Below are 15490 nucleotides of genomic sequence, written 5' to 3' on the forward strand. Positions count from 1 at the left end.
TTGGTTCGCTATATTATTTATCCATATTTGATTATAGACAACCGAATACACACATATATAGTTTTGTTAAGTTGTCTGCCAACCATGTCAACCTCTATTCTCTTTCACGTATCAAATCAAATTCTTCCATCAACGCGCACAACTTTTATGTATTCGGACGCAATTCATCAAATTAAAGCCAGTTTTTTTCTTTATTATTTTTTTAAAAATAATAGTAGTAGTTGCATCCTGTTTGGGAAAGCATAAAATTAGTTTTCTGCCATTCATAAAAGTGAAATACAAAGTGAGGAAAAAAACAAGAAATAAAAGAATAAATGATAAGAAGCATAAAAGTAAATAAAAAAGAGGATAAATGATAACAAGAATTGTAAATAAAAGTGAAATACAAATCTGTATGTTGTGTTCTCGTATTGACAACACCAGAGCACATAACTAATATCTGGTACACACAATATATTAATTTCATGTACGTTTATGATCAACAGCTCTTTCAATTAGTATGTCCTAAAAGATAATATTATATGATGGTTTTGTTATATGTTAAACAAACGTTAGATCGATTATTTTTGTATCTAATTAATGCAAAGATTGATTACTAATAAAAATATTTAAAATACACACATTTATAATGTCAAAGAATCACGTATTTTTTGACCAATATTGAACAAAATATTTGATCGTCCACGAAAGAAATGAATCCTGATCCCAAATATAAAATATACACGAGATTTATAGGTATTTGAAGAAAGAAAGAAGAACGAACTAGATCAGAAAATTAGGTTACTTTCAGATATTGTAAAAGCTAAAAAGGATATACCCAATTCTCTGCGTAAGGTTGACGTTTCAATTAAAGTTATTTGGACAAGCTACTATTTTGAATAGTAGAATGATTAAATATTCTGCAAATGAGTTTCTTTCTTTTTCTAATAAAATAAAATATATGCAAATCACTAACCAAACTACACAGATTTTAATGATAAGTTTAGGCAAAGCATATATTCAGTTAATTGCACATCAAATAATAATTATATATGTATCCCATATCTTTACGAAGTTACTATCCAAGTTTAGGCACAGCATATATTTAGTTAATTGCACATCATAAATCGCACGTTCAAAGAGCAAAGGGTCAATTACAAGTTAAAATTAAATTTGTCATTAATCCGATCAAATAATATTTTTAAAATCGTCTATTTTTTGTTTATATTAAATTATTTATTAGAATTCATGATTTGCATGTTGTTAAATATTATGGTTTAATCTACAAAAATGTAACTCTTGAGTTTCTATAATTAATCTAACTTTTCCAATAACCATATCAAATATTAGTTGATATATATATATATATGTGTTAGAATGCGCGTGCATGGGTAGATGTTGCAGTGTTTCCTCTAAATCAATCACTTTAGATGAATATCTCAAGTAGACATGCCAAAACGAACCGGGAAACTTGCACTGTTGAGCCAGCTCTCACCCTGTAAAAACGGACCAACAGTAAACTTCATGGCGTCTTCCTTCTTGATAACTTTGTAGCCTGGCCATTTAACTCTTCCTGATGTATTCGAACCGGCGCCCTTGTTGTTAAACTCCGCGTAGTAAAGGGTCTTGAGTGCGAAATCTCCATTCCACTCCATCCATCCTTCAGGTTGAATCAAATCGCCAATCTCCGATTCCATAATAACCGTCCTCGAGTATTCTTTCCAGGGCCTGCCAAGATAGCTCTTGAATTTCCCCTTCTCGGACTTGAGCTTTTCGTCCGCCAAGATACGACAGTTTTGGAGCACAATCCCTGTTGTTTGCCTCTTATCTAGCCTGCCTTGAGCTGTGACAATGTTTTGTTGGTTTTCCATCGGTTTTCTGACGTAGATCATGCAGTTTTGGAAAACAGAGGCTGCGTCACCGAATATGAAATCCACGGTCCCGGTGATGTAGCAGCTTCGGTAAAATTGTCTGTGTGTTTGAGCATATAAGGTGTCCTGGAATCCTTCCATTCGGCAGTTGATGAAAATCGAACGATCAGCTTGAACTCTTAAAGCCACTGCTTGGTGCTTTTCGGGACCTGCGGTGTTCCTGAATCCAATGGATTGGGCCATAAATCCTTCCCCTAGAGCAGCTGTAAATTAATGAATAAGAAAATGGACGAGATTAATTTTCTTGGACCCCTGATTTATACCGTTGTAAAATGATTCTTGCTGATTAAAATACCAAAAGTAGCAGTCTGAAAAGTTGGTACTCCGTCTACAAAATTCTTGCTTCCGGTGATAATGCTCTTTTGAGATCCATCGCCATACATTGTGACATTTACCATTTCCTTGGTGACGATCACGTTTTCTTGGTAGATACCTTCTTTAACATAAATCACATAACTGCATTTTCAAGGAAATTGGAAACTATGTATAATATATAAGGCATGTGAATATATCAAAAAAACAAAGAAAAATACACGAAAGCATACCGTCCGGTATATTCCTGAGGAATTGCGTTCAGTGCTGCGGAAATGGTCGTAAAGTTTCCACTGCCATCTTTTGCCACTGTCAAGTTGGGAGTAATTTTTGCAGTGTCATCTTTCAACATTCTTTGATGATCCTGATTGATCCAAGATGGGAATCCATCATCATACACAGTTAATAAATTTCGTTTCACATCAGGAAGTTGGAACATCGAAGAAATAGAGGACAATTGAGATACAATAGCAAGAGCATTGCTGCCAAGTTCCTTTGATATCTTCAAAAAGTTCTGAAACTTAGCCTTTTCGTCCCCCTCAGGAAATCCATCGATACACGTTTGCTGATACGACAGAACGGCACTCAACCAGTTGTTAAGGTCAGGCGTCCTAGATGATAACTTGGTCAAATCTTTCCCTTCAATGCTTGATATTGAGCTATTCAGTTCCTCCTTTGCATCATTTAGGAGCACTAAACAATCATCAAATGCTGCTTTTTTAAGAGGGTCATTGAATTTGAGACTCGAGGCTTTTTTTATAACTTTATCAATCTCCTCCGAGGCAACAGCAAACGAGGCTTTTAAGATATCTTTAGGCTGGATAGTGGCATTGTTCTTGACTGCTTTTAAAAGGCTATTTTCGCATGTTTGCTTGTAATCCGTCCCTTCACAGGCTGATTTTACGGCCTTTTCAGCCGTGGTAACTTGTTTTGGAGAAGAAGGGGTTCCGTGATTTTGGTTCGAACTTGAATCTTGATTTCTCTCGTACATAACAGCACAGACAGCAGCAGCAGCCAAGAGAAGCACACCAACGCTTGAAGCAATGGCAATTGTAATTCTCCTCCTAATCTTTTGCTGTCTCTCTTGTTTCCTGCGTTGCGAAATCTGATCAAAATCTTGGAATGCCATTTTTCAGGTACAGAATTTCTCTGCCTTGGCTACATACAATTCAATAAGCCAAGGCAGGATTTTGTTGTTATTAATGCGTTTAATAGTGAATGTTTTAAAATTTTCCCGATGTTTTTGTTGGATTTTTTTTTTTGTTGGATATGAATGAAACGCCATAGAAGTGTGATGCTCGGGTAAATGAGATCTGGATTAGAGAGATTTCAGGATATTTCAATAAAAATTGTTCACTTCTGTTTTTGGTTAACACAACGAATGATGGACAAACTTCTCTCTCTAAATACACTTTTATCTTTTGTTTGCGTACGATTATGAGCCTCTAATTCGTGCATATAGATATAGTGCTTCTATTTTGGCTCAAATCTTACGTGCAAGAACAATAGAATATATAGATATATAGTATACAAATATTACTGCTTCATATTCAAGAAACCTTAACGAAAGTTCAATAAATTGACCACCTCGATCGATCATAGCTCACCTCGACTCGTATTACGTATAGTTCGAACTATAATGTATTAAGCTCAAGTATTATCTAAAATACTATTTTATTCTGAATTTATTATAATTTACATATTTAATGATTAATCTTTGCATAATACGTCAAACTCGAGCGGGTAGATGCTTGAGAAAAACGAGTTGTTGAGCTCGAATTACTTGAAAACTATTGAAGTCAAGCTCGATCTCGAAAATATATATTATCGAGTCTGAACTTAGATCGTATATATCATGAGACATAAATAAAAAATTCAAGCACCAACAAGACGTGGATAGTATACGTGCCAAATGGACTACAAATACTTTATAAATAAATTTGTCTGCAACTATTAACTCAATACATTTATGATGTCTTTCTCCAACACATCCAAAATTTGTAATATCAGAACCTTAGACCGGATGTATACCTTACTCCGGTCGAAGGCAGCCAGGTATTTCCCAGTAGAAACTGAGACACCGTGAAATTATTGGGCTGACTCGAGTCGTTAAAAATATGGTAACCGGGCCATTTAACCCGAGCCCCTAAACCGGACCCCGGTCCATAGTTCATATACTCACCATAGTACAAACTATTCAGGGCAAAATCCCCATTCCATTCAAGCCATCCCTCCGGCTTAATGGCTTCGCTAATATAAGATTGCATGATAACTGTTCGCGAATATAATTTCCACGGTCGGCCTAGGTAGGTCGAGGTCGAGTTTAACGAGTTTAGGACATCTCCTTCGGCCGAAATATTACAAAATTGGATCGAAATTCCCGTGTTCTCGACCGGTTCCTTCCGGCCTTGGGCCGTGATGGTGTTCTTTTGATTCGGGAGGCCTTTCCTGGCCCGGATTATTGAGTTCTGGATGACAATTGTGGCATCTCCGAAGATGAAATCTACTGTACCTGTGATCTGACAGTCTCGGTAGAACTGCCGTTGAGCATGAGCGTACAATGTGTCTTGATATCCCCTGATACCGCAGCGGTACAATACTGAGAGGTCGGAATCGGACCTGAAGGCCACCGCTTGGTGCTTCTCCGGGCCGGCCGTGTTCTGAAATGTTATGTCCCGTGCTATAAATCTCTGTCCTTTCACAGCTGCATTTATCATACCATGAAACATGAAATCAGAAAATAGTGTCCAAAACTTGATACAAGGTTGAATGCTTCTATTCGTGTCAAGTTTCAATCTTTATGCATGATAAATGAACGTCATTTACATAAAAAAACACATAAAATTTTTAAAGTCACCCACGGCGGTAATTAGCAAGAGATGATTGGTTCATCTAACTTAAGATTTTTAACATCATTTAAAATATTTACTTTTATATCATGAAAACACGTCATTGCTATCATTCGATGCATACAGTCTAAACTAATAACTTGTAAACTATGTTATCGAAATAAACCATGATGGACAATCTTGTGTGAGAAAACTCGTTCAAAAAGATGTTACATGTTAATAGAGATAATTGAACTTTTGACATGAAAACTTTATCCAACCTATTAAAACGGATGTTGATTTTTTTTTTTAAATAATTGATGTGCTAGCTCCAAGCTGCAACTTAGGCTTGTATGGGCTCGTGGGTCCATAATATAACGTTTTCTAATCAAATTATGAAAAGCAATGCTTAAATATTGGTCTCTAGAATCAGACATGATCGCGATACATTAAATGCACAAATTATAATTAACCAACGTGCCATGGGACATGCATCACATCCCGTAGATGTCAATGCTACCGATCTTTTTTCTAGATAATAATAATTTGTTATATAGCCCGGTACGTTATTAAATGGTACATGTAGCTAAACAATTTCAAATTCCTACCAATAAAACTTAAAATTTCACCACGCATTAAATGGAGCAAATAATTATAGATTAAGAAAATCGACCCCCATTGGGGAACCCCATATATTGTGCATGAGTCAAACCATTTTGTTTTTATGAAAAAAACCATGACTTCATGCAATATTTACAAATTAACATATACTATAAATTTGTAAAATAAAATAAAATGTATAGGATAAAGAAATATATTCTTACCAAATGTAGCAGAGTGATACGTTGTCCATCCATCAATAAAGTTGTGATTACCGGTGATAACAGTAACATCGATGCCATCTCCGACTATCATTACGTTCCATTTCTTCTTACTGATCTCCACATACTCATTATAAACACCTTTCTTGATGTATATCACGTATCTCTTTGTACTATATTCAGGCGCTGCAGCAACAGCATCCTTGATGGTCACGAAATTCCCGGTCCCATCGGCGGCAACCACCGCATCCGCCCCGGCACCATTGGCTGTTTGGAGGAGTTTACGGTCATGGGATTTGACCCAAGATGGGAATGATGGATCAATGCCTCTAAGTTTCCTTCCGCCGCCACCAGTACTTCTGCCACCGGCGTTGCTACCTTTAGGCGGAGAGTTGGGGGTTGGCTTCACCGTTGAAAGAATGTCATATACTAGCGACGTAACTTGGTCGAGGCTTCCAGCGACTAGATTTTTTACAATTCCATTAGTGCCATCAAACCCTTCTCGGCAAGTTTCTTGATTTGTCATGGCTCCACTCAACCATGTTTTCATGTCAGCTCCCAAGTTTCCAGTGGCATTACCCTTGCCTGCAGGGTTTTTAATTATAATTACTTTTATACGGAGAGTAAATATATATTTCTAAATGTAAGATGGATAATTCCTAGGATCCTAAACTTGCATTTGTCTTTAGCTATTCCCTAATTAATAGAACCCACAGAGGGTATAAATGCATGTGGCACATTAAATCTGAACCATGACAAAGTAATACAAAATTACATGAAATAATTTCAAGGTGGCCATGTTGATGTGAGCATGAAACTCATAGAAGTGCCTCGTAACAATAGAATGGAACCCACATGTTGGTACGTCGCTCAAAATCCGAATACCCAAAAACCGAGTACGGTAAGTTTGGTTTATCGGATGGATTTTTTCGCTAGTAAAAGCCAACCTAGCCGCCGACAACACTTCCCTAGCTAATCAATCAATTTTCTTGGTTTATATTGTCTTCTCCTAGCTTCCTATGAAATTTTATAATTAATATTTATTTTTTGATGTCGTAATTATTTTGCTTAAAAAAATAATTAAATTGACCAGGTTTTGAAAAAAAGGCTTTACCCGGCGGGGTTGACATATATCCCACGTAACATGAATATAATTCATTGTGTTGTTTTGATTTGCGTTTTTTAGATTGAAGCAAGCTCCAATATGTTTTCTGGTACTTTATGATGATCTTATAAACAAGTAGTAAATAAAAAAAAAATAACAAGAGAGTTGAAGATGGTTACTATTTGGGTTTTCAGAAGCGGAAAGGGTCCAGCTCAGCTGATCCAAAGAGAAGTCCATCAAGTCCTGGCAATCGGAGACGGCATTGGACAGCCGGAAATCACCGAATGCACCGGCGAACTCCGACAAAATGGATGTCACCTGCCGAATCAAGTCGATCGCAAACGTCACCGAACTCGCGATCTCCGATGCCGGAACGTAGAACAGCTCCGACTCCACGTGATCCGACCTCCCAAAACCAGCTAAAGTACATAGAGTCACCACAAACAAAATCTTGGACAAAGCCGCACTTCTCATTTGCATATGGTGCAGGAAGTTAAGTTATACGAATGCGAAAGTGCGCGTGATTAAGCATGAATCAATGGGGTAGTGGAGGCGATGCTTGAAGGGAGGAAGCGAGATTCAAGGATCAAACTTGAGTGGAAGTGAAGAAGGAGTGTGGCTTTAAATAAGGGTTGATCATGATTCATGGGGTTCGATTAGAATCGCCATTTGTTTATGATTATAGCTAGTAAGGTGGGGGGCTAGTGGTTGGGAGCATTAAAGGACGGGGTTTAATTTTCACTTTGAATCAGCTTTCTTTCACAACTGTATAAAAATATATATAATTGTAAGTTAAATTTAATTATATTTTAAAAAATCAAGGATGATTTTTTAACCTTTAATTATAACCAATTAATTCTTCGTGTTATATTTAAGGTACTATTCCAATGATAAACCACAAAATTGATGTATTCTTACGTTAATATCTTAAGGATAACATCTCAATTTCCGAATATCTAACTGATAGATTCTATACAACATAAAACATAGCATCCTCCATGTCTGGTCGAATATCGGGATGGTTCCTATACCATATTTTAGCTTCCAGATTTTATTTTTACTATGTACGTTGAGACCATGTTTTGGGATGGAGTGGGCAGTACTGTCGGTGCCAAGTAGGACACAGTTTCGGTTTGGGAAGGACTATTCACTATTCCGAGTGTTACGGAAAATTGGCTTTCAGTCCTCAACCGTCAATGTTTTTTGTGTTCAGTCCTTGAGTACTTTTTTAGTTCTACATTTCCATATGAAGTGTACCACATTTTGTATGAAATAGTACCACAATTTTGTGGGTAGGGAGTGAACTCAAAGAAATGTTTTGATTGGAGAATTTTCAAAATCCCCTTACAATCAAAGGATTAATATTTTACTTTTTGCAAAATAGATATCGCAATCTCCTTTAATTTTTTTAAAAAAAGCGTGTCGTTTACAAATGGATTTGAGTTTGAAAAAGAAAAATATAGTTATTCTTTTCTTATTATTTTTATTGTTATTTAAAAAAAATTGACCATATATAGTTATCTGACGGTGATCTATTCTTTCAAAATAAAAAATAAAAAAAATAGAATAAGGACAAGAAAGTTATATTATTCAAAATCCATCAAATTTTAAAATACAAAACGCAAAATAATCTGTTCTGAGATACATATTGAGTAGGTCTCATGTGAGACCGTTTCACGGATCATAATCTGTGAGACGGATCAACTAAATCTACCCATATTCACAATAAAAAGTAATACTCTAAGCATAAAAAGTAATACATTTCCATGGATTATCCAAATAAAGATCCGTCTTACAAAATACGACCCGTGAGACTGTCTCACACAAGTTTTTGCCTATATATTTATCACATTCATCCAAGTTTATGTAAACATAATATTTCATTTCTAAGTTAGCCAACATATATAGCTCGAATCATAGCTTTAGAATTCCTCACCTTTTTCTTTTTCTTTTTCTTTTTCTTTCTCCTCTATTTATAGCATTTCTTTTTATTTTACTTTAGACATGTTAACCAAAAGATTCCGTTATGCTTGCCACATGAATTATATTGCCTTTTTAAAATTAATAAAAAAAAAGGTTCATTAACAAACTTGTTTTAATAATAGAATAGTGATATTAAGTGTCCGTTTGAAAAAAATATTCTAAATGTGAAAAAACATAAAGTATGTGTTTGGACAAAATTTTTATGAAATTGTTTTTTTAAAAAAATTGTTCTCTAAGTATAGTTTTTAAAGAATAGTTGAAAATGATTTTTTTTTGTTGATGATGTTTTTAGAATAGTAGATAAAGTTATTGAAGCACCTTTAACTGTAAAGTTTTTAGAGAATAGTTGTCCAAACACATATTAATCTTAAAAAAAATTATTTTTTCTTTGTGAAAAACACTTTTATAAAAAAAATTATAGGTATTTTCCAAACAGATATATTTCTAAAATTTGCAACGAAATGAAATATTGACGATGATTATCAAATAACTCCACCTTTCCATTTTTTTTACACTGGAATCCAGGTTTTCCATTAATTTGAACGAAAAAGGCGAAATACGAATGCTCAAATAACAGGAATAATAACGAAGTGTCCTCCAAACTTGATTACAGATAAATTCGATAAGGTTCTGTTTTAATTTCGTAGCGGAAAATCTTTGTATCTATGAAAATATTTTTGGAATAATTTGTTGATTTTTTATAATCTTCTTCATTTTTTACGTTGATTCCTATATTTCAACGTGATAAATTTCGAACTAAAACAAAATTAGGGGTTTATTTGAAATTCAAGTTATAAACCAACTCTTCAAATCAAAATTCTTCGATCCAAAACGTAATTTAAATAAATAAATCACTTTTATAAACAAAATAATAACAAAATTAAAACTCAAATTTTACTAAAATACATAAAAGAAAAACATTATAAAAGTTTTTCGACTCAAATTATAGAATCAAAGCAATAAATGTTGTATTATTACGTATCACTAATTAATTAAACTAATTAAAAGAAATAGATCGGACAAAGAATCACATGCAACGCGGAATCATGAAAAAGGTCTCTTTTATGAACTGAACATTAAAGGCTACGAGGGCCCAAAAAACGCGTTTTGCACCTTTTTTTCGGGTAAAATAGTAGTAGTCGTGTCCATCCAATGACGCTTTCGATGGAACGTATATAAATATGTTTTATATAAATATTTTTTTCAGAAAATCATGAAGATAGTAGTACTTAAAAATTCTTTTATTCAAAAACTTATAATAATTACATAGTGAGGTACTAGGCGTATAAAATATTATAATAAATAAATTGTTCTCGCGTGTTATATGATTCATATATAGATTGAAAAATAATATTTTTAAGATAAAAAATAGTAGTTTTCATGGATCAAATCGAATAGGAGATATTTTACACAAAATTGATATTTGAGACCGTCTTTTATTATATATATATATATATATATATATATATAATGATTGTGAGTGGTGTTGTGTGTCTATACGCACACAACACCACTCACAATCATGTGGTGCACAAATAACTAAACATAAGTTAGATATTAATGATTATTACTACACACACACAAATTATTGAAATGGGAGGAAAGATATGGTGTAGGAGATGATTTAATTTAAAAAGACCGGGTCAATACCAACACAATCTTGTTTATTTGCTTTACGTTTTTGGTCTCCAGAAATGAGTTTTTGAATCTCTCTTACCATATATACATTTTAAATTTTTCTGTCTTAAATATTTTTTTGTGAGAAAAATCTAGATTATATTACACAATAAAGGTACAAAAATTTAAAAATGACTTCTTTATATCAATTTTTTTTGTTATGGGTGATATATTTATTTAAAAAATTAAAATTATAGATAAATATAATATTTTTATAATTATATGTTAGTTATAGATTAGATACAAATTTATTAAAATATGTTATTATGATATTTTTATTAATTAAAAAGCGAACTATTTTTATAATTCGAGAAGAGAGTATTTTTTATAGCCAAAAACTTGTGTAAGACGGTCTCACGGGTCGTATTTTGTGAGACGTATCTCTTATTTGGACCATCCATGAAAAAATATTACTTTTTATGCTAAGAGTGTTACTTTTTATTGTGAATATCGGTAGGGTTAACCTATCTCACCAATAAAGATTCGTAAGACCGTCTCACAAGAGACCTATCCTATTTTATATTAAAAAAGCATATCATGATACCAAAATTAGTTATTTTAAGTTTCACAACTTTGATAATACCCGCTTTGTTTGAATAATATGATAATTGAATAGTATATAATTGAATGATAATAAATTAAAAGATATGGATAAATTGTACATTTCATAAATATATGGGTGTTTGGTATGATTTTAAATTTTAATATGGTGGATTAATTTTTTAAATTATCATTAAGTGACCAAAATATCCCATTGTTGAGTTGTAATTTCTTAATTTTGGTCATAACAAACAATATCTAAATGTTATAGGATCTAACATTTATTTAATATATTTACAAATTGTTGGGGGCAATAATAGTCCTTGTTTGGTAGAGCGATCAAACCGTGGTGTTTGAGCTGCTGTGCGGTTTAAAAGATTTGAGTTGCACCATTGCTACTAGCTATAGCTTTTGATAAAGCGGCAAACACTCAGTCCTACAATTGGTATCAGAGCCAAGGTCACGAGTTCGATTCTCATTGATTGCAAGGAGTGCAATTATTGTGAGATAGATTGTTGGGTTCAATAATTGTCCTTCGGCAAGCGCTCGGTCCTACACAAATGTTGGAATCGGAGCTCAAGTAGTCCAACCACATTGTTTGCAACCACATCTTCAAGATTGTATCAAAGTTCAAATGGACTAGTGTGGGGACCCGGACACTAATCAAGTTCTTAATAATCATTGGGACTAATTAATCAATTATAAAACATGGTCTAAATTTTTTTAAAAAAATGCGGAACGTAGTGAAATCAAGCTAATATACATATCCGTATAGAATACAATACAAGTCCTGTACTGCATGCATTCAACTAAACTAAAGTTTAAACAGCTAATGTCAAGTGTCCAACCCTATCTCTAATCCAAGTCCGGAGCCTCCACTCTAATCACGATCTTTCCTCATCTCCTGGACCCTAATCCTGTCCCACCTGTTGTCATGTACACATACAGACAAGACAACAGCCGGATAATTCGGTGAGAATATAATCCTAGTATAAATCAACGAAACATGCAATCATATAAACAAATATAAAGCATATAATCAGGTAACAGTAATATGTATCAAAATCTGAAACATAATTACAATTCTATAATTCAGACTAGACTCAATCCTAGTCTAGGGATCCCGGTTTCAAATGTGGTATTCATATATCGAATTCCGTAATAGAAGGAACTTTGTTCCTATTACTCGATATAACCAAATATGGTGTTCCTATATCGAATTCCGTAATAGAAGAATTCCAATCCTATTTACTCGATATAACCAAGCATCTGGTGTCCTGACCTAACCGTCATGGACTGTAGCTCTATCACTAATATCCTTATCTTGAGACATCGTGCAATGTGCCCGTGGCGATCCCGCCACTGTCAGGTACTTCTGTCCCAAGATTTCTATACTATCCTGTGACATCGTGCAATGTGCCCGTGGCGATCCCACCGCTATCAGGCACTTCTGTCACAAGATTACTCGTCTAATACCTGCTATCTATAACTCAAGAGAACAAGTATATCAGTCAAATCAGTGCAAATATCAATGCAATAAGGTAAAGTATGTGATTTAGGGAAACTCAAGTCTAAACCGACTCAAGTCGATCTCCCAGTACCACATTGACTTATACCTTTCTTTCGTCGGTTCTTGCTCAGTCGAAATCCCGAATTCACAGTCTGTATGGTAATGACAATATCAATAATCTCATGTCAATATACTTTTCAAATCAGTAACAATCTGATCAATCTGTTAGAGTAGATGCCCTGCAAGCCATCGGTTGGCTAGGGAATTTATTGACTCAAGTGTAATAAACAGTCTTTATTTTAATATAATTTATTTTTTTAATGGTTTCGTTATACTTTATCTGTATACCCATGCAAGTAGCATAGATAAAGTCCTTGATTATGCTTTAATACAAATGAATCGTAATTCGATGTTGAAACTCATTTGTAAGCACTGCATATTCTAAATTCGTTCCTAGTCGATTCAGCCGCCTAAAACATGGATAAAGGTCGCTTGAGCTCGAGACTAGCATCTGTGATGTTGTGTACTGCGTTTCTCGGTAAGGGCATAGAGATGTCCAAACATACAGATGGGTAGTCATATGATGATTATACCGAACAACCCTCTCTCGGACTTTCCAAGTGGTTATCATTCATCGAGAGGATAAGTCCGTGGTTATGATTGTACACCATTAGTCCTTACGACCCGGGACAACACTGAGGCTCTATATGCTAGGGTTGTGCTTTGACTCGTTTACCGGCTCCAGGAGAGTCATCAGGTGGCGAGGTTGGGTACAGTTGCGACACATATAGGAGCCAGTGCATTGTAGTCGGGGATTCACCGCTCACCTACGGGTGTGAATATCCTATGTGATCTAATTAAATAATAGTGCATGGAATCTCTGGCCAGAGTATGAGATGTACATTAGAGAAGGAGTTCTCTAATAGTACACGCGATGCCACTATTATAGTTATCACATAGTTATCGAATTAATATGCAACCCTCGATGAACCAATGGTTGCAGATTCGATCGGGATATATGAGATGAAGGGACCGTACTGTACGTTAATCATAATCGACTGGTTCTTGCAGGCACTATCAGTGATACCTAGGGGATCATGGGGCGATGCTACTAGACGCTCTTACCATGATCCGATGGGTGCAATCAGAAATCAGTTCTGACATTCTTGATCAAGGTGTTGATGAAAAGAATGGGGCTAACTAGGGTAAGCCCGAATAAAGGATTATGTCCTGAATCACAAAGAGTTGTGAACCCACGGCTAGCTGTATCCCTGAACCATTGAGGGTCACACAAGTACTGGATCGTTTGTTCCCGTTGAGAGAATAAATTCAAGGAGTTGAATTTATATTATGATATAGTAAATTCAAGGAGTTGAATTTATGATAATTAAATTTTGAGAAAATAAATTCAAAGAGTTGAATTTATGATATAGTAAATTCAAGAAGTTGAGTTTATGAAATTTGGAGAGAATAAATTCAAGTAGTTGGATTTATAAAATTTGAGGATGTAATTTATTAAACTCAAATGTTGGATTTATTAAATATTAAATTTTGGAAGTAATGTAAATTCAAGTAGTTGAATTTATAATTTAAATAATAAATTCAAATGTTGAATTTATAATGTATTTAATTTATTAAGCTCAAAAGTTTAGTTGATTAATTAATAAATTAAATATGGTGGATAATATGTTTAATGGGCTTGTAGGGGTACAAGTCCAACATATTAAATAATTAAAGTTTTAATGGACTTTGATTAAATTAATTAAACTAGTTGGACTAGCCCAATTAATTAAATCAAGTCCGTTAATGTTAATTATGTAATTAGGGTTTAATTTAAATATAAATAGCACATGCAAACATCTAAACCCTAGCCACCACCACCAAATTCACGTGAATAGCCTCCACCACAATTCTAAAAGTGATTCTCGGCAATCACAATTCAAAAATTCCTCCAAATTCTTTTGGCAATTTTTCAAAGAAAAGAATTTTGAATTATCTCTCAAAGTTCAATCTCTATGCAAAAGTTCTTCTAAATTTCTAGTGCAATTTAGAAGAGGAACAAATCTTCTAGTCGTGGACCTAATTAGAAGAATCGAAGAAAGTTCGTAGGGATTCATCAAGAGCTAATCCGTTCATACCGGATTAGTTGGAGCCAAGTGATTTAATTCACAAAGGTATAATTTTCAACTCCCTATGAATGTTTTGTTAAAATCATACGAGCGTCCAAACAAATTTTGATTGTCAAAATAAATAAAAATTTTAAAACTTCCGCTGCGTTTGGGCGTGTAGAAAACCAGATCCAACACAATCTTGATTTAATTCAAAATCAACGACATAACAGTGCAATTTCAGTGTTTTTGGGATGAACTTGACTTCACAAAGTCCAAAATATCATACATGCCACTTATTGACCAATCATATAATAAAACAAGATAATTAATTAGCTAGAATGTCTACAGAAAATAGTGTTTAATCTCCTCTCTCATGTTATCAATTTTACAGAATAATCCGTCATTATTTTTGACAAAATGCCAACGGATAATTGAATATAGTATATATAATTAAAATTTTCAAAACAATTATAATTTAATTTTGATTTCATAAATCTGATATTTAAAATTTTAGTAAATCTCTAGAAGTTGATGTAAATATGAGAATTTTTTTTTAAAAAAATACAATGTGTATTATATTGTGGAAATTCTTATACCAAATATTGCAATTTAAACCTAATACTAATAGTCCGCGACAGTAAGTTTCCGTAACGGTCACCTTCTCTTCATAATTTATTGGTCACGTATGAAAAT

General features: G+C 33.9%; 2 protein-coding genes across 2 annotated transcripts; both read right to left on the bottom strand.

Moving 5' to 3' along the window:
• Positions 1-1373: 1373 nt before the first annotated feature.
• On the bottom strand, positions 1374-3542 carry LOC140816688 (putative pectinesterase/pectinesterase inhibitor 45). Its single transcript, XM_073176092.1, has 3 exons — positions 2456-3542; positions 2206-2366; positions 1374-2113 (listed from the first exon to the last, which is right to left on the bottom strand). The coding sequence occupies exons 1-3, from the start codon at positions 3349-3351 to the stop codon at positions 1419-1421; spliced, it is 1752 nt and encodes a 583-aa protein (XP_073032193.1). The 5' UTR covers positions 3352-3542; the 3' UTR covers positions 1374-1418.
• Positions 3543-4124: 582 nt separating this feature from the next.
• LOC140816694 (pectinesterase/pectinesterase inhibitor PPE8B-like) lies at positions 4125-7663 on the bottom strand. The gene is made up of 3 exons (XM_073176104.1): positions 7156-7663; positions 5875-6456; positions 4125-4926 (listed from the first exon to the last, which is right to left on the bottom strand). The coding sequence occupies exons 1-3, from the start codon at positions 7454-7456 to the stop codon at positions 4229-4231; spliced, it is 1581 nt and encodes a 526-aa protein (XP_073032205.1). The 5' UTR covers positions 7457-7663; the 3' UTR covers positions 4125-4228.
• Positions 7664-15490: the final 7827 nt, after the last annotated feature.

Source organism: Primulina eburnea, chromosome 2, assembly GCF_022965805.1.
Source record: "Primulina eburnea isolate SZY01 chromosome 2, ASM2296580v1, whole genome shotgun sequence".
In the NCBI taxonomy this organism is placed as follows: domain Eukaryota; kingdom Viridiplantae; phylum Streptophyta; class Magnoliopsida; order Lamiales; family Gesneriaceae; genus Primulina; species Primulina eburnea.